Source organism: Laetiporus sulphureus (assembly GCF_001632365.1).
Source record: "Laetiporus sulphureus 93-53 unplaced genomic scaffold LAESUscaffold_55, whole genome shotgun sequence".
Lineage (NCBI taxonomy): Eukaryota > Fungi > Basidiomycota > Agaricomycetes > Polyporales > Laetiporaceae > Laetiporus > Laetiporus sulphureus.
In genome coordinates, this window is record NW_024468564.1 from 83,064 (window position 1) to 103,042 (window position 19,979).

The 19,979-nt window shown below is 46.7% G+C and overlaps 4 protein-coding genes across 4 annotated transcripts; 3 read left to right on the top strand and 1 right to left on the bottom strand.

The window, feature by feature from the left end:
- Positions 1-697: 697 nt before the first annotated feature.
- On the top strand, positions 698-1,995 carry LAESUDRAFT_763391 (alpha/beta-hydrolase; the record flags this gene model as incomplete). Its single annotated transcript, XM_040913244.1, has 3 exons — positions 698-1,127; positions 1,184-1,197; positions 1,255-1,995. 3 exons carry the CDS (start codon positions 698-700, stop codon positions 1,993-1,995), a joined length of 1,185 nt encoding a protein of 394 aa, XP_040759544.1.
- Positions 1,996-2,760: 765 nt separating this feature from the next.
- Positions 2,761-4,347, top strand: LAESUDRAFT_752504 (alpha/beta-hydrolase). The gene is made up of 3 exons (XM_040911729.1): positions 2,761-3,042; positions 3,155-3,506; positions 3,582-4,347. Exons 2-3 carry the CDS (start codon positions 3,210-3,212, stop codon positions 4,311-4,313), a joined length of 1,029 nt encoding a protein of 342 aa, XP_040759545.1. The 5' UTR covers positions 2,761-3,042; positions 3,155-3,209; the 3' UTR covers positions 4,314-4,347.
- A 3,028-nt stretch (positions 4,348-7,375) lies between these two features.
- LAESUDRAFT_663215 (uncharacterized protein) lies at positions 7,376-7,797 on the bottom strand (the record flags this gene model as incomplete). The annotated part of the gene is made up of 2 exons (XM_040905045.1): positions 7,376-7,552; positions 7,609-7,797. Coding segments are annotated over 2 exons (366 nt in total), but the record flags the coding sequence as incomplete, so codon positions are not given.
- A 4,820-nt stretch (positions 7,798-12,617) lies between these two features.
- Positions 12,618-12,779, top strand: LAESUDRAFT_663145 (uncharacterized protein; the record flags this gene model as incomplete). The annotated part of the gene is made up of 1 exon (XM_040905039.1): positions 12,618-12,779. A coding segment is annotated over one exon (162 nt), but the record flags the coding sequence as incomplete, so codon positions are not given.
- Between the last annotated feature and the right edge of the window lie 7,200 nt (positions 12,780-19,979).

The following is a 19,979-nucleotide window of genomic DNA, read 5'->3' on the forward strand; positions in this document are numbered from 1 at the left end:
TATGCATTCTGCTTTTTGCTGATGACTATGAATCTCAACGTACTGTAGAAAATCGCTGCTGGCCGCTGTCCGAGGGCGTCGACGAGTGACCGAGTCGCCCGCGCGTCGTAGTTACTCTGAGGCAAAACGCTGGAGACCCGTCTACCAGCGCTCCCCGCTATATAGTACCCGCGTACATATATACAAACATACCGGTGGCGGCGCTGCTCATTGCCACATACGCGCCCCTCCGGCCCCAGATTGCGACACGTACTAACTCTAATGTTGACCTTCGTCCTAACTTTCGCGATGCGGGTCTGCAGAAAGCGCGCGCTGAGTAGTCCCCGGAGATGCGACAATTCCTTCGAACCTCCGCGGGCTCCGGATATCCGTGTCTGACGCGCCGAGCAGCCCCTCGAAAGCGCTTTCGAGTCAAGATGAATTGTGGAAACTCTATCGTCTTCAAGACGGCTCCGGTGGAATCGGTGGAACCATGACCGTGACTCATGATGCATGAGCCGCGAGCGCATCCGACTTAGGACACTGTAATCTGCTTGCCGTCACCAAAAAAAGACAATAAACTCTAGAAAGCCTCAGGACTGCTGTTTTGAAACTTGTCGATTCGAGTTTTCCCGATGCAATGCCTCGGAGGCGCGCGCACACCAGTCTTAAGCACCTCTCCCACAAGTTTCATCGCACACACACTTTTGAACGCGACATGGTCTTTGCATTCCGCTACCAGCCTTTCAAGGCCATCTACACGCTGAGCACCGTAGCTGGTTTGCTCTTGCGACTGCCCTATTGGACGCTCATCAATCTCCTTCCGTCCTGGCGGCCTAGGACCACCTGGACCTTGGGCAGAGCCATATTCGTCAATGTTTTCCAGGTGTACATTGCTTACGTATACGAGACGGGTATCCCAACTCCTGCATACCCAAAGGAGGATGCGCCAGACGCCGCCACCACCGGTCTCGTCTTCATCGATCCCGTACCCACTGAGCTGATCGTGGGCGAAGTGAAAGAGTTCGCACGCGTCAACAACGTTCAGCCCGTCAGGACGGCTGGTTTCTGGATCGGACCGCGCGGGCCCAGTGGTGAAGTCGGCCAGAAGGCGTCTCCGGGAGAGAAAGTCATCTATCACTTGCATGGTGAGTCGGACCGCTCTGTACGTGCCTTCGCGCTTGAACTCATGCTAGCTATGCAGGTGGAGGGTATGTTGTAAGTACCAACCTGCATTTCGGACATCCTGACGGAGATGATGATGTACATCACTAGATGGGGACGGCGAACCCGAGCAGTGTCAGCATGAAGTACATGTATGAAGGCCTGCAGGAGCACCTGCCCAACACCCGCATCTTCGCCCTTGAATACCGTCTTTCGAGCGCCGAGCCGTTCGGAAGAGCCAACCCTTTCCCAACCGCGCTCATCGACGCTATTTCCGGCTACCGCTACCTGCTCAAGGTGGTCGGCTTCTCCGCGAACGACATTGTCATCGGAGGCGACTCGGCGGGCGGCAACCTTGCATTCGTCCTCGCATACTATATCAGCAAATATCAGCTACCGAGCCTGCCAGCTCCGCGGGGCATGATCCTACTGTCCCCGTCGGCGGACGCGGCGTTGACGCATGTCGGACGTGATTCCTCGATGTACAAGCACTCACGATCCGACTTCGTGGGCCCTATCTTCCAAAGTGGTTACAGCAAGCGAGCGTTGCTTGGGTATCTGCCCGACGATGTGGCGTTGACGGTATGGTTTTCCCCCGGAACGCTACACCTCGCAATGACGAAGGACATGTTCGCGAACCTGCCTAAGACGCTGATGATTACCGGTGGTGCGGAGATGACCCTTGACCCTATGCGCACGCTGAGGGACAGGATGGTGGTGGATATGGGCCATGACGCGGTGACATACGTCGAGGCCCCCGATTCGACTCACGACTTCCTTGTACTTCCCCTCCACGAGCCAGAGAGAACTGACGCTCTCCGAATCCTTGCGGGCTGGGTGAACAGCCTGTGAAGAACTCCCACACGAACGCTGCGATACCATTCTTACGACCCCGAAAGCGCCGTCTGATATGCGCGGTTTCTGTTGCGACGTCATACTGTCGTTGTCATCTCGCGATCAGGTGCGGACAGGTGATCCCATCCGGAAGTGTGATGTTTCCTTCGACATTGGTCAGCTAGTAGTACATTTGTGGGCCTGCCTTCAAAATGCTGATTCATATGTCCTGCTATCAAGAGTGCATCTTGTGCTTGGTGATTCGGCCGCTTCACGCTTCCAGAGCTCCTCACTATTGCGTGAGTAGTACTTCATGGCGTACGACGACGAAAGGCACAGAACAGTAGAACCGCGGGCTGCATTTCCGCCCACTGTCCTACTCGATTTACCATCTGCCTGCACGCAAAACGGCCGTGATGATAGCTTGGATGGGACCTAGACCAGCGACGATCTCGTTTCAGGTCGCATGGCCTCGATGCTCTGATGCTCGCCTTTGAGGAGGAGTGGAAGATCATCGGAGAACATTGCCGTGATATGGTCACTTCTATCATGAAAGGTGCCTGACAGCAGTGGGCGCATGAGAAAGATCAACGATACGACGAGATGGCTGTCAATCTGCACATCCGACGTCGCAGAGACCCACGTCACTACAGGCCCATGTATGTCTCCTCCGTTTTCTACTGTGGTCAGTTGCTATTTTTCCTCGCGGCGAGAAAAACGGGCCTGAGTTTGCGAACCAACTTGAAGATCATTTTACTTGACGGTGATACATCTCGGCTCGGCGTTCCATAAATACATCCCCACGGTGCACGAGTCTGCTGACCACGTCACCTCGAGATGTGCTTCCTTCGCCCTTTTTTATATGTGAGAAGACGGAATGATTTGTGACGGAATTCTTCCCCGAACGCTGATGTTTCTGATCATGATCGCCTAGCACATATGATGCATTCCCAGAAGAACTGGATCCTGTCGAGTGACAATCAACCATGCCGTAGGCACATTGCGACCCATATAGTTGCGCTGCGCGGAGGCCGCTAGCGTGCTGTCCACAAGTCGATTTGCATGGTGAGTCCACCATGAATTATTTTACATTCCGTCACCAGCCACTCAAGACGCCGTATCTCGTTTACTCGGGCATCTCACTCGTCTTCGTTCGCATACCCTACTGGTCACTCAGATATCTCCTGCCATCCTCGGGGCCGCGAAGGACATGGCCGCTCACACATGTGCTCATGGTCAACACCCTCCGAACAGCAATCGGCATCGTCTTCAAGACATCAATCGACTTTTTCTGTGTCAACCCAGAATCGTACGCCAAGTCGGGCGAGGACGTTGGTCTCGTGTGGCTCGACCCTATCTCGGAATTCCTGATTGTCGGTGAGATCAAGCAGGCCGCGGCTGTGAACGCCGTCGTTCCAGTCAGACTGGCCGGCTACTGGTATGGCCAGAGAGGCACGGATGGGATGGTCGGTCAGTCGGCGGGGCCGGATGAAAAGGTCATTTATGAGCTGCACGGTGGAGGGTGGGTCGTAAGTCTCTTCCATTTTGTATGGTATTCCGAGTAGGCCTGATCACTCTCACAGATGGGTTTCGCAAGTGCCTAGTGGGACAGCGCTTGTATGTGCGAGGAGATGCTGAGGTACACGAAAGATCAGGGTTGCACCCGCGCATTCCAGATCGAGTACCGACTGTCACAAGGCTCACTGTTCCCTCCGAAGGGGGCGTTCCCGGCTGCGCTAATTGATGCGATAGCGGGATACAATTATCTCGTGAACGACCTCGGCTTCAAGCCGTCCAACATCCTCATCACCGGAGAGTCAGCTGGCGGCAATCTCGCCTTCGCGCTCGTGCGTTACCTCGTGAACGCATCCATCCGGTCACCTCCCCCTCCTCGAGCCCAGTTCCTCCTGTCACCTACTGCCGACTGGGGTCGGACCCATATAGGGCCCGACTCGACAATGCAGTGCAACTCAGATTCAGACATTGTCACCTGGTTCCTCGGTGGCTATGGTACCCGAGCGTTGCTCGGCAATCTTCCCGAGTCAGACGCTTGCGACAACTCATGGATCTCGCCAGGCTCCGCAAAGCTGCCTCACGTCGAGGGATGTTTTTCGGGAATGCCACCGACGCTCATTATGGGAGGTGATGCCGAGATGACGTTAGACTCTATGAAGGCTCTGCGGGACCGTCTCGTGGCGGATAATGGAGAGAAAAAAGTGACGTATGTCGAAGTGGCAGACACGACGCATATCGTGATGTGCATGAAGTGGCATGAGCCTCAGAAGACGGTAGCTTATGAAGAGTTTGCCACCTGGGTGAAGTCTATCCACCAGTAAATATAGTCATTGTTTCTGCCACGCGCTGCATTCGCCATTATCGTCTCTGTTGTAGTGTGGTTATCTTACTATCTGATTGTAGTCCCAGCATTGGCACTTTCACATCCATCCCTAAAAGCAACTCCGACCGTCGTGAAAGCAACGCCCTTCGTAATAAGACATGTCTCACTTCCTGAGTTATGCATTCCAGACTGGCTTGTATGAGAAAATAGTCCATTTTGACTGGGGCGCTCGCATTCCGACAACTAAGCAACATTCCGTAAGAATTTCCCGTGGTCTTGAAACGAAGCATCAACTGCTTCGCTCCGACCTCAAGGCCGGCTCATGAAATTGACGAATAGGATCCAACCTTGTGCTGCATCGCCGTGGATACGCCATGATGTAGACGACCGAAAGATAGTATTGTGCACTGCCAGCCTAGTGAAACTTGATTGATCAGCGTGGATGTATTGTTACGGACCCGTCGCTGCTCATACCATCTAGTAACACAAACTTACACTTCTAGATCGATTTTCAAGCATAGGGCGATGGAGTCAGCGCCATATGCATCACATGTAATAAAAATCGACTGTACAAGGTCCAAGAACGTCAAAGATAGTGATGGTGGAGACATGGGGTCAGAGAGGTAATGGTGCATAGTGGGCTGGCATTTGTATTAGACTTCCTCAGTGCACTGGAATTGAGATTCGTTGCGAGATCAACTAGAAGAAGTTAGTGACGACTGATACATAGTGATGTGCCGGGCCCAGCTCAGCTCAAAAGCCCCGACTTAGGCCCAGCTTCAGCAGGCTCAGGCCTATCATGAATGAAAGCTGGGCCTGAGAGAGACAGCTCAGGCTCAGCTCGGCTCAGGCCCGGCTCAAAGCCCCGGCTTTTCTCAAAAAAAGCGATTTTTATTCGTAATTAATTCATAATGTAGATACAAAGACATCATCGTCCTTGTCCCCAAATTCTGTATCTCCTTCATCATCTGAGAGACCGTTATAGATGAGCCCATTCCGTCCCTGGTCCGAGTTTTCTAAAATCTCAGCAATCTCAGTATCTTCAAACCCTAATGCGACAGGCTCCTGGTGAAAAATCAAGGCATGTCGAAGCATGCATTTCAAGCATTGCAACACTTCAATGATATCAGCCTTCAAATGGTTGCGACATTTGCTAATGATAATGCCGGCTGAGGAGAATGTGCGCTTGCTTGATACAGATGATGCCATAATGGCAAGGAAGTCTCGAGCGAGTGAGCTCCAGACAGGATATCTACATATCTGCGTTAGACTGAGCTCAGTCAGTACTGTCGCAAAGAATCCAATGACAAAAACTCGTACCCCCCACCACTCGATGATGGTATGATTTCCAAGTATGTCAGCTGAATTAAGATAGCCATGGAAATCAGCAAGCCATGACATGGCTGGATCACTGACAGTCTCATGTCCACCTATATCATCTTCGTCTTCATCATCGGATAACTCATGAATAAGCTGTCTGACCTTGCTATGGGCATTGTACCAAATTGCAGCATAGATGGACAAGGCAGGCCACTCAGATACAGCTGAAAATATCGTGCCTTATACTAGCACAACATTACTGATTTTCATCTAGAGAGGACAAGAAGTGGTAGCTACAATGCCTTCTGCATGATCGAGACTCTCCTTCAGCAGCTCCTCTCCCCAATGCTTATGAATGTGTTTCATTTTTTGCGATATATCAAGCACTGCAAGTGAGAGATTGATAATCAGTGAGATAACAATGAAACGAATGGATAATATACTGACACATTGCGAAAATGTATGCGTCTGACTCTGCTGATCTTTCATAGTAGTCACTGATCTTCACTGTCACCACGTGGAGTGCTTCGCTGAACACTGCATACTTATCATGTTTGGTGCGTGATGTCCAAGCCTTGTGAAGGGCTTTGAGTGCAGGAAGAGCGAGATGGAGGGAAGGACCTCGATTTGATCAGAATGCTTGCCGCACATTATTTGAATGCTGCATTGTCATTCAGTATACGCAAATGGTTGTGGAGACAATGACACACTGTAAGCAAATCTAAGAATAGCTTTACTCAGTCTCACTCATCTACCATGAGCTGCAGTTCGTCGAGCTTCTGTCACTTTATAAGATCTTTCTCCTCTCTCACCATCTCATACACAAATGTGTCAACAAACTTGCAGAAAGCAGATAGTGGGCAAGGAGCATAAAATTGTATAATAAGTAAGGACTAACCTCTCGTAGCTCTTCTGAACATTCAAGCATCACGTAAGTTGATGACCAGTGAACTGGCATGTCGAGAGCAGCTGCTGTGGTATTTTGACCTTCTTATGAAACTGAATGTCCTTGAAAAGCTGTTTGCGCTTTGCAGATGAACACTCCTATGATGTGAAATTAGGAATACATGATAAAGTGAAATAAAACCACATACTTTGACTGAGACTGCTCGCACTAGACCAACTTCATCATGACGTGAACCATCGACGTTCGTTGAAACCATGTCCGGCTTCTCAGGGTCATAATGCGAAGACTTGCTGTATGTCAAGATGAGTGCTTGTGTTGCGAGATTTATGATATGTGCCAGACAGCTAGGGAGATCATGAATGAGGTACGATATTCATATTATCTCCATAATGACTCACTGAATACGATGATTCTTAAGGTTGAATGGCTTCCCTGTTGCTGCTTGCAAATGTCATGCAAAACATGACATTATCATGTCATTATTTATGGCATTATCACATGTAATATAGCCAATCTGCGATGACAGTTTTATCAGCCACACATATCGCATAAACAGAATGCATACTTTATGTTCAATATGCATGCATTCGACGACTTTGAAGAGCGCATGTTTCAATCGTGCTCCATTGTAAGCATTGTTCAGCTGAATGAAGCCCAGTAGCATGCTTTCGAGCGTCCACTTCCTGGGCAGTACTTCCTCTATCCAGTGTGTGGTAACAGCGAAGTATCCATCTGTTGTGGAGGCCTGGTATGCATCACAGGTGAGACTGATCAGACCCTTTACAGCTTCACTCTGTTTATGTAAATGACTCGAGTGGGCCACAGATAATTAATTAAATTAAGCAAAAACATACCGTCAATCGTTCCCACAGCTTCATCATCTGCCGCTTGAACATGTCGATTACTTGATGGCATAACTGCTTGCAGTTCGAGATTTCGACACCATTGGTTGCGTGAGCTGCAACGTCGATCATCTTCTTGAATGATGCATGTTCAAGGGCTTGTATTGGCTAATAGAGTAGTTATGAGTGACTGCCACAACAGAAAGACTGTAATCAAATCATACCTGATCTGTTGCTATGATCCACTCGATGGATGCTTCACGGAAGAGCGCATCAGAGTACGGCATGATGTACTCTTTGTGTGGCCGCTCTGTCAAATGTGAGTCAAGGCATGTTTGCTCAAAAACCTTGGCTTCGTTACGGCTGCATTTTGTGTTCTTCGGCAGCATCGATATGAAGTCATTGTTATCGCATCATGCATGGTATTCTCCCTTCATATGAATCTTGAGATCACACCTATTGTAGAAAAATGTGATGCATACCTCGTGAGCTGATTGAAGATGCCTGTGCAATGTTGTATGCTCATTCACAAGTGATGTATCACCGCATTTTTTTCTGAAAGATGATGCAGTTAGATCAAATCACTGTACAATAATGGTTACTTACTTGCAAACGTTGCAGTTACGGTGGCTCTTTGCTGAATTGTTGATCTTCTTGTCATAGGGGCTGGAGAAAAAGTGTACAACATCGCAGCTCCTTCCCTCCTGTGGAGGCTTCGATGGCTCATCAATGTTTAAAACAATGATGTCATCATCTGCACCCTTAGGGTGAATGCACACTGGCTCTACCTGCCACTGTATGCTCACTGACTCTGAGTAAGTGTTAGTAGCCAGAAACTTACAGATTACAGCAGAGAAAATTAATCAACATCCCCCTCGGACTCCTGACTCACATCGTCGTCTAAAGCTCATGAAGACCGTGATCTCTTGATGAGTCGACTGTCTTCATCAACATTGATTACAGATGTTCTGCTTAGATCCGCATCACTTGCACTACGCTTTGCAAAGGTTGTTTTGACGAGATCTGCGTCACTTGCACTGCACTTTGCAAAGGTTGTGGTCTTCCAAGAATCATAAGGTGCAGGATGAGAACATGTGAGGGATGTAGCATGAGGAGCAGGGTGAGAAGATGTCAGGTGAGAAAATGCAGGGGATGCTGCATAAGGTGCAGGGTGAGAAGCAGTGCCCAAGGCCTTTCATCGATGGGAAGAGATCTCAGGCTCAGCAACATTTTCAGCATTCCTGAGCTTCAGTCCTGGTCATCTGAGCTGCTTGTTAGCCGGTGGTGGGTCTTCCGCACTCATTATGATAGCAATCTGCAATGATTGCAACACATCATTGGCTCACCCTCCAGTTCATCCTGTACAGCACCAAATGATGTGCTACTATAAAGCCATGGCTTTGCGGCTCAGCCTCAGCTTTCCTAAAGTGCAAGCCAGGCTGTGAGCCCTGTGAGGCCAACCCTCAGGGCCTGGCCTAGCTCAGATTTTTTAGGCTCAGCTCAGCGTGGCTTACAGCTTGAGGCCGGGCCTGACACATCACTACTGATACATAAATAATCTCAAACAGACAAACTTAGAGCATCTGTCCTGATGAAATTGATGTCTGATAAAAGAAGTACACCAGACCAGGTCTATGATAAGAACAAAGGTGCAGTGTCGACTTGGAGCATTTTGAAATGCTGATCATGTTAGCAAATGGATTGTCGATGAGCACCCAGTTAAATAATTTGTGATCAGAACATACTGATGGAACGTTCATGCAACATGATTAGCAGAGGAGGTTTGTAGCAAGAGACACCATGGTGTGTGATACTCTCAATCCTTTTTTAATGACGCCGGACATCTGCATTGCGAGCTGTGTAAGTACAAATGAAACTGCACAGTTAACTCATGAAATGCACCCTACGTTAAGTGGTTGGCGTCACCAGCCTGAATGGAGAACCTATACACAAGATGCAATTGATTGTATTACTTGTTACAAAATTCTATCAGGTTTCATGCATTAAACTCTGGACATTTGGATATGTCTCACTGATGACCTCATTATCATCTTCTGGTGACACATAGAGGTAGCTTAATTGTCGTGCTTGATCAATATGACACACACCTTTGCGTGCTTTTATTGATATACTGTATGACAGATACCCATCATCTGTATTAGAATATTAGGGAGGAGACAAAACGTAAAACAATGTGATGTTTGTTTTTAATAATGAGTGGAGTGTTCCCTCATCATCGCAATCACCAATCATGAATAGAAGCTACACGTACTTCTAAGCATGACCTTGCATATGCTTGCATGAGTTCTTTGACCCACCTAGCATAAAAGTCCATTTGAAGAGATCGTTGTAGGGTGTGGCTGCTGTGCTAGATCCAAACTACTATAGTTGGTGAAGCTCAGAATTGCATTCAAACCCTACCTCAGCTGCTCATAAGAAGTAATATGTAGATGGTTCAGAGTGCCTTATTGCAATTGTAGTAGTAACTGTTCGTAAGTTTCCATCAGAGCAGAGCTGGAGTGGTCGCTGGTGCCCTGAATATTGAGGCTGTGCAAAACTACTAGCCCGATTTCACCTAAAACGTATAGCATAATGCGTCTTATAGACAGAATAGAGCATTGAAACAGTTTCATCTTGAGCCACAGAGTCAGTGGTAACTGTTGATTCCAACGTCAGTACTGTAGTATCGCTGTCGGTGCTTGTTACATAATATTAACAGTCTAGCACCAGTGGTAGTGATAGACACCAGCATGCTCTTTTCTTGCGATACCTATCAGAAGTCTTGTCACAGTATTAAATGGCACCTTTCTTTTTGCACCATTAAAAGTCCTTATTTGAGTGGTTATTCGGACGCCAACCTTCATATTGGTCTCATAAAGTGGATACTTGAACAAATAGCACAATACTGCCACATACATTGCGAATACGACTGTGTCTACCACATAACCACCAAGCGTCCATGATTCAGCCACCCAGTCATGTGACACTGATTACTTGCCCTATTCAGAAGTTGTCAGGCATTGGTCACATGACACCAGGCCACTTGCCAAGAAAGGAACCCATTGGACCATCAACCTAGCAAGCACCCAATTCGTCACTCAAAATAATGGCACCACTTTGCTGCCTAGCCAATAGGCAGGCACCACAAAGGATCTCCCTACCAACTGGCATACAGTATAGCCAGATACAGGATAGGCTGGATCTTCTCACAACCTTATCCAGATGAAGACTGATTGTCCCACTCATTGTTCTGAGTTTGGACAGATCCTCTCATCTGATGTTGCAACCATTGTGATGTGCCCTGTTGGCCATCACCCATTGGCCCCTCAACAGTGGGCCCACTTACAGGCAATTGTCTCATTGGATTAGATAGGATTACCTTAGCATATCCACGGCCCTTTGTAGATAGTTGTCATAACGAATACAAAATCATTACTGATTTTGGCTATATGTTCGCATGTAGGTATCTGAGATCTCATAGTAGCACAGTGCCAGGGGCCCTGCTCTACATATATATAAGTACCTATGAGGAAGCTGGGTATCCCCAGTTTCATTCACCTATTTCATTTGTGTGATATAAGGCGAAGGGCCCTTTAAGCCCCTTTTTGCAGGCTGCATGTCACTGCATGCCTTTTTGGCCTGACCCTTTCTGGCAGGCCCTTATTTTGGTATTTGTGCAGGTCAGTGAGTGCGGCTAGCACCTTGCAGCCATTTCCTTGCCTTTTGGCAGAATCTATGATGCACCATGACAAGTCTTCAGAAATTTTCTGAATTGGTTCGGCGTATCTCGAGGACAATTTAGCGATGGACTAAGATAAAATCTGGTCATACAGAAGAGAAGCAATTGCACAATTGGGAGATGTTTTCCATCTGCATTCAGACTACGTGATGGAACTCGAAGAACTGTCATGATGAGGCAGTCTGGCTAAGAGATAGCACTGCAGAGGCCCTTGATTTTGGTTTGATTAGCCATGCATTGTACAGGCCTCTTGATGCTGTAGAAAGATGACAGCTCTGATGCAGATTATATGTGTTGCACGGTGTCCATCTCTCTGATTTTTATAATGGGAGAGAACTCACAGCTGAATCCTGTAGCTACAATAGTGGTATGATAAGCACACATGATGCATCAGCGTCTTTTCATGGTATGTGATGGCTGACACAGTTCCCGACAGGTCCTTCCATGTGGACACTTGTGACACTTTTCATGAGAACGTTCAAACACTCTGCTGCATGCACTCATGAACAGAGTCTGTTGCCAGTCAGAGCTGTCAGTGAGTGGGCTCCAAGTCGATGTTGTAAGATTGTAGGTATCATATGTGACTTGTGCTTTATGCAGTTTCAAAGTGATCAGACACCGCTGATAAGCAGGTTGGAATAGGAACAGCTCTATCATTACCTTCACAGTGTACAACACTAAATCATGTACATCACTGTATCGAGTTCAGTGTGTTCGGCACTTGTTGACTTCGGGCCATTAACTTCAGGCCAAGACTGCTGCAGAGCTCAACTGTCAATGCCCACATCCATTTTTGTGTCATCAAACCTGAGGCCTGAACGTTGAATGCCCATCAATGCCTTTGATAGATGTAGCTGTATGATGTACGACTAAGACAGAGCCTGTGTAAAGGTTACTGATGGAGAAGACTTCTCGTGAGTGCTGAGTGAATCTTTTAGTGACTTTGAGCCAATAGCCCATCTAAGAACTGATATGATGCTGTTCGTTTGGGAGAAGTTCTTCAGTCATGCCCATATATCATGCAAATGTCATCATGGGTACTTCTGTAAGCTACAGCCCTTCCACGGCTCTCTGACATTCTGCCTTCAAAATGGCAGCAGCAAATGACGCATCGAGCAATGCTTTCAGGCTAATGTTTGTATCTTCTTGCTACCTGTACTAAATTATGGCTGACTTGGAACATATGACAGTACAGGACCTCCAGTACTAACCAAGCCTTTTATCATTTCTAAATCTGATTCTGAACGATTATTGTCTTAAGTTCATCGCCTACTCCATTATGGTGTTTGCATGGCATGCTGTCAATCTAAGTCTGTAAGTCATGTCTGGCACTTGTCATCCTTTGCGCTCATCGTATTCACTAGACATGTACTATATTTACTTCCCTCATGACAAATTGATATACAAACTGCTTGATATGTCACTGGACCATAAGTCCGCTATGTGATTAACTGTTCAGCTTTTGTGAACTCCACAGTGTATGAAATGTGAATCTTTGAGTGGGTACAGGTTAGTTTGCTCACCAGCATGATTTTCGATGCTTTTGTGAACAACTTTGAAAATGTCTCAGTATTTGATGGGGTGTATACTTGCTGGTTCAGCATGTTCATTATATGTGATATTGTATCAGCGACCATGCAAGTCTATTTTGCCTGATGCATTGCAAAGCTTGTCAACTCACGCACTTTGGGAGGCATTATTGTTTTCGTGAGTGATTTTAGAGACACTGCTGATCTTTGTTGCCATAGTTGACCAGTTCATAATATGTCAGTTGGTGCTGATCCAGGCTGGTGGCACATTTGCATGCAGAATTAAGGAGAAGATATGAACAACCACAGCTGTTGCACTCAACTGACATAGGTCTCAGATGAGTGCAGGAACACTTATGAATCTGACAGCATTGACCTCAGAGCTCATTGTAAGTCACTACATGATGAGAGTGATAAATAACTCTAATGAAGTTTATAAAGCGTGCAGATGTCACAGTATTAGGTGGCATCTTTCTTTTTGCACCATTAAAGTCCTCATTTGGCAACCACAAGTGGTTATTCAGACGTCAACCTTCATATTGGTCTCACAAAGTAGATACTTGGACAAATAGCACAATACTGCCACATACATTGCAGATATGACTGTGTCTACCACATAACCACCAAGCGTCCATGATTCAGCCACCCAGTCACATGACACTGGCCACTTGCCCTATTCAGAAATTGTCAGGTGTTGGTCACATGACACCAGGCCACTTGCCCAGAATGGAAACCTTTGATCCACAATAGGCTCACCCAAGCTCATTGAATCATCAAGCTAGCAAGCACCCAATTCGCCACTCAGATAGTGGTATCACTTTGCCACCTAGCCAATGGGCAGGCACTGCAAGGGATCCCCCTACCAACTGGCATACAGTATAGCCAGATACAGGATAGGCTGAATCTTCTCACAAACTGATCCAGATGAAGACTGATCGTCCCACTCATTGTTCTGAGTTTGGACAGATCCTCTCACCTGAAGTTACAACTGTTGTGATATGTCCTGTTGGCCGTCACCCATTGGCCCCTCAACAGTGGGTCCACTTACAGGCAATTATCTCATTGGATGAGATAGGATTACCTTGGTGTAACCACGGCCTTTGTAGATAGTTGTCATATGTAGTTGCTGCCAGAGCCCTTACTGATTTTGGCATGATGTTCCCACATGTAGCTTGCTAATACCCCAGTAGGTACACCTTAGTTAGAGTGACAAGTGTCCAGCCCTACATGTATATAAGCCCATGAGAATCTAAGGGATGACCTTAGATTCATTATACTATTGTATGCAGCCAGCAGGCCAGCTGCCCCCTTCCACCTTTTGTGCAAGGACATGCATTGGGGCTTTGCCTTGATTGCTGATTGTATGCCACTGTGCGCCATCCTCAGCCTAGCCCTTGTGGCAGGCTTCTTCAGGTTAGCCTTAGGGCAACCTTTTATGTGAATCATTTGTGCAGGTCACACAAACAGACTTGCCCTTAATTGGGTTAAGTGCTTTGTGCTTTGTAACAGCAGATATGGTTGGTCAGCAGTGTGCTCGTCGATGTTGTAATTGCAGTATCAATGACGATAGTGGTTTGTCAGCTTCCTGTAATCAAGTGTAGGATACTCACTAGGAGCTCTGGGTGTACAGATGCTCCAATTGAAGACTGGATTCAAGAAGACTGACACTCTGGTCAACAAGGTCGTGTGACTTGTTGTAGAGACTGGGACTCTAGCTGGTATGATCACAGCATACGTTGTATGCTATTTGACCTCATGGGCATTCAGCGACTTTTGCCATTGTGGATATCACAGTTTGCCTTAGCTATCAAGTGCATTACTTATTTTGAGCACTTCTGTCACATTTTTATGAACATCTTAGGGAACTCTGGTATATACGGTTTTGTAAGCCCACAATCTTGATATGATGCTACACCCTCCTCACTCTTTCATCAAGTGACACACCACTTAATGAGCTGTGCATCACCCACTTATGAACAGATCAGAATTCTTATGCTGACCATTCAAGACAGGTATGCAAACATGTTACTTGCCAATATGCTTAGTCAGGCATTCTTCCAGAGGTCCTGGGAGGAAGACAGTCACATCTCACTCTCCTTTGCTGCTCCTCAAACAATCAGCAGGAGCACGAGTGCAGGTTTCAGTGACTTTGCAGCCATGAACAGAAGTTATGCGCTTGATGGTGCAATGAAGACAAGCAGACCAAGTCAGGATGGTGCTGCGGAATCCACGAGCTTAGATCAGAAAAGTGGAAATGACACGAACTTGCACCTTTGAAGTACCAGGGGGGGATGAGTGTAGCTTGGACATTCATCTGTGATTTATCTGATTCAACGATGCGAATTTGATGCTGGCCATCATGTCACGCAAAAAAATCTCAGACAAGGAGTTGTCATGGCACCACCAGACAAGAGATCAAAAAGACTAAAAAAGGGACAGTCATGTGGAATGTGCTGCCCTGATCCCCCTGATCCCAAATAATCCCCCTGATCTCTATGTGGTGCAAGAGCCTGAGACTTACTAGTCAATGTAGCTGGTGCAGGAAAAGGGTTAGAGATATATCAAGGAGCTGGTAAGCTCAGTGGGTGCTACAGATGGTAGACAAAGAGAAACAATCTGAAGTTTCGTCCTCTACATGGCTGGTCTTATGTACACGTACAGCGGGCTATCTTACCTAAGCTACCTATCTACGGGTATAAGCTAATGGCCGTACATGAAACAATGGAATGTTCAGAAGTAGAACAATAAGTGGGAAGATCGATGGTTGCTGCAGTAATGCGTGTGCACATCGTTCCTATCTTGGTTTCCCTTTTGTTCTCCAGTGTGAACATCGTGCCTCTCTAGGCTTCTGGCTAAACTAATAGGAAGTGGAAGGCCGATGCATAACAATAGTCTTTGTTCCCTTTGTTCCCAAATGGGTGCCTCTATTGTATCCTGGAATAGATAGGTCTGACCATATCATCCGCGGGTCTGGACCATAACATGTGATGTGGACTATTACCTGATCTTCTATGTGTTGCGTCTGTGGCTGAGTGGCATGAGATATTGGTGAAGCACGTGGTCTGTGGTGTGAGAAAAGTCACATGCAGACTTTGTGGTGAAAATCTGTGACACTACCCCCCTCTCAAGGCTCATTGTCTCGAGGAGCCAAAACCTTTATTTCCTCTTTTAGTTGCTCGCAACGGTTGGTAACTTCAGAAGGGAAGCCCCTCAGCATAATATTCGAAGATTATCTCGGCTATCCTGTCTCCTGGCTTGACCGAAAAGATGAAATCTGTTGTGTTAATCAGTACGACCTTGAGTTCTCCAGTGTAATCAGGGTCAACAACTCCTGCGCCCATGTCAATTCCTCATGCAGCAAGTCTGCTGCGTGGAGCTATTCATGTATAGGTGTGTCTGGGAGGGTCAATTGCGACTCCCGTTCCTACCACAGCTCATGAATGCAAAGGAATTTTATGCATTTCTGCTGCATAAATGTCCCATCCTGCTGCTTCATTTGAGGATTTTTTCAGTGATTTGGTGAGATCTGTCATTTTATGATATAGGAAGAACTCGTCCGGGTGGTCAGACATGTTGATATTATGTGTGGATATCAGTGCAACTTCGTATGAGGATAATTTGAAGCATTTTCCACCAAGCGTGACAACCCTGATTGGTGCTTTGGCTGAGTCTGGGTGTTGCTGGTGGAATTCTTGAAGAAGCTCATCGACATTGGTAAGATTTGTTTGGGGTTCCCATGTATCATCGGAATGGTCATAGCCTTTCCATTTGACGAGGTATTGGACCCTTCCCCTTACGACCTTCGAGTCTAGTATTTCTTTAACTTCAAATTCTGGTTCTCCTTCGATTTCTATGGCTGGGGGCTTTGGGGGTACATGGTGTGTGACCGTGTCTTGATGGTACATGATCAACTTGCTAGCATGGAAGACCGGGTGTACCTTCATTTGCTTGGGCAATTCCAGTTTGAACGTGACTGGGCCTAGCTTCTGAAGTACTTTGTAAGGTCCGAAGTTTTGTGTGCCTAGCTTCACGGATTTGACTTTTACTCTGAGGTCTTTTCCCTTGAGTAGTACTAGGTCTCCGACTTTGAATGGGACTTCTCCCTTTTTCTCATCGAAGTACCATTTCATCCGTGAAGCCAAAACTTCCAATGCTGCCTTTGCCTGTTCTTGTGCCTCGGTTCGGTGGGCAAATAAATGTTCCAATGAGGGGTGACATATTGATTCGTGGACGTCTCATGCCATTTTTGGGTGTCGGCCATATTCGATGAAGAATGGGGAAAGTGCGGTGGACTCATGGGTCTGGTTGTTGTATGAGAATTCTGCTGTTGGCAGATAGTAGACCCAATCATTTTGTCTGTGGTTGCAGTACATGCGGAGGTACTGTTCCAACACCTGGTTAACCCTTTCCGTCTGACCATCTGTTTGGGGATGGTATGCTGTAGACATTGTTGACTTTATACTGAGCTTCTGACAAAACTCCTGAAATAGTTTGCTCGCAAACTGAGTACCTCTGTCTGAGATAATCTGGCGTGGCAATTCGTGGAGTTTGAAGACTTCATTATAGAATACATTAGTGACTTGCGACGATGTGACTGTGTCATCCATTGCATAAAAGTGCGCTCACTTCGTGAGTCTGTCTACGACGACAAGTATTGTCATCTTCTTTTCTCCCCTAAAGTCCATGGCTGTAGGAAGTTGTGTGATGAGATCTACTGTGATGATCTTCCATGGTCCTCCTGGTACCTCATTTGGTTGTAGTAGTCCGTATGGTTTTTCCCTTGAGTACTTGTTGCGTTGACAACTGTCGCAACCTTGTACGTATTGTTTAACCATTACAGACATTCCTAGCCACCAATAGTTCCAAGTAATGAGCTCTAATGTTTTAAACCTGCCTGGGTGTCTGGCTGGTAATGTGTCATAATGGAGCTTTATTAGGTTGAGGCATAGCTGTTGATCTTTGGGGACATAAACCTTTCCACGATGGAGCAGCAATCTGTGCTCAAAGTTCCATTCTGCGAGATTTTCCCAAATTTGCGCTGTCCTGTAGTCAAAAGTGCACAATAATTCTTGGTCATCGTGTCATCTGTGAGTGCCTTCTTGATCCTTTCCAGTAGTTAAGCATCATCAACTTCAGATGCGTGAGCGGGTCGAATCACATTGATAGCGAAAAATTCAGGTTTTAACAGCATTTGGTTCGAATTGTCACTGTCTACCCCCCTCTCATGGTCTGGCCTCCTGGACAGAGGATCAGCACAAAGCATTGTGTTTCCAGGTCAGTGACTGAGTACAAAATTGAATCATGTGAGGAATAATGACCAGCGTGCTTGGCGCCAGGATAATTTCTGTGTCTGACGGAAGTATGTAAGGTTGAGATGGTCTGACCAAATCTCAATGAGTTCTGGGTATCCTTCTAAGTAGTGCCAGTATTCTTCTAGTGCCTGAATAATTGCAAGCATTTCCTTGTCATAAATCTCGTAGTTTCTCTTATGTTCATTGAGTGACTTTGAGTAGTATGCGACTGGATGCTATAGCTTGTCTTCTCCCAGTTGTTCAAGTACTGCACCAGTTGCATAGTCTGAGGAATCAGTCTCCAGATGATATGGTGCAGTGTCGTTGAGGAGTTGTAAGATTTGGGCTGAGGTGAACGCCATTTTGAGTGCACTGAAGGCTTGGTCTTGCTCTTCCTTCCATTGTGTCACAGATTTTCGCCACAAAGTCCGCACATGACTTTTCTCACACCACAGATCACGTGCTTCACCAATATCTCATGCCACTCAGCCACAGATGCAACACGTAGAAGATCAGGTAATAGTCCACATCACATGTTATGGTCCAGACCCGCGGATGATATGGTCAGACCTATCTATTCCAGGATACAATAGAGGCACCCATTTGGGAACAAAGGGAACAAAGACTATTGTTATGCATCGGCCTTCCACTTCCTATTAGTTTAGCCAGAAGCCTAGAGAGGCACGATGTTCACACTGGAGAACAAAAGGGAAACCAAGATAGGAACGATGTGCACACGCATTACTGCAGCAACCATCGATCTTCCCACTTATTGTTCTACTTCTGAACATTCCATTGTTTCATGTACGGCCATTAGCTTATACCCGTAGATAGGTAGCTTAGGTAAGATAGCCCGCTGTACGTGTATATAAGACCAGCCATGTAGAGGACGAAACTTCAGATTGTTTCTCCTCGTCTACTATTGTAGCACCCTACTGAGCTTACCAGCTCCATCATATATCTTTCACCCTTTCCTGCATCAGCCACCTTGACTATAAGTCTCAGGCTCTTGCGCCACATAAGGTAGGGGGATTTCTTGGGATCAGGGAGATCAGGGCGGCACATTCCACGTGACTGTCCCTTTTTAGTCTTTTTGATCTCTTGTCCGGTGTTGCCATGACACATTGCCAGGGCACGTCCTTGCAGGTGAGAAGCATTAAAGGTCGTGCAAGCTTTGCAAATTCCTTTATAAATCACCTGTAGAAATTCGCGAATCCTAAAAAGGCCTGTACTTGTTTGACCTTAGTAGGTGCGGGCCAGCCAAGTACACCTTCGACTTTAGCATGGTCCATCTGTACTGAGTTCTTGCTGATGACCATGCCAAGATACTTGATTAAGGATTGTTCAAAGAAGCATTTTTCCGGTTTGGCATATAAGTCATTGTCCCAGAGGCGCTGTAGAGCTGCTTTTACTAGTCGTCGGTGTTCTTTGAGATCATCCGTAAATATGAGGATGTCGTCTAAGTAGACTACCACCTTTCCAGTGTGAATTAAGTCTTCAAGGACTGTATTCATCATTGTTGAGAAGGTGCTAGGAGCATTGCAGAAACCAAAGTACATTATGGTGGCTGTCACAAAGCACAAAGCACTTAACCCAATTAAGGGCAAGTCTGCTTGTGTGACCTGCACAAATAAATCCACAACATAAAAGCCTGCCACAAGGGCTAGGCTGAGGATGGCGCACAGTGGCATACAACCAGCAATCAAGGCAAAGCCCCAATGCATGGCCTTGCACAAAAGGTGAAAAGGGGGGAGCTGGCCTGCTGGCCGCATACAATAGTATAATGAATCTAAGGTTCTCCCTTAGATCCTCATGGGCTTATATACATGTAGGGCAGGGCCCCTGGCACTGTGCTACTGTGAGACCTCAGATACCTACATGTGAATATATTGCCAGAACTGGTAATGATTCTGGACTTCGTCATAGCAACTATCTACAATGGCCGTGGATACGCTAAGGTAATCCTATCTAATCCAATGAGATAAATGCCTGTAAGTGGGCCCACTGTTGAGGGGCCAATGGGTGATGGCCAACAG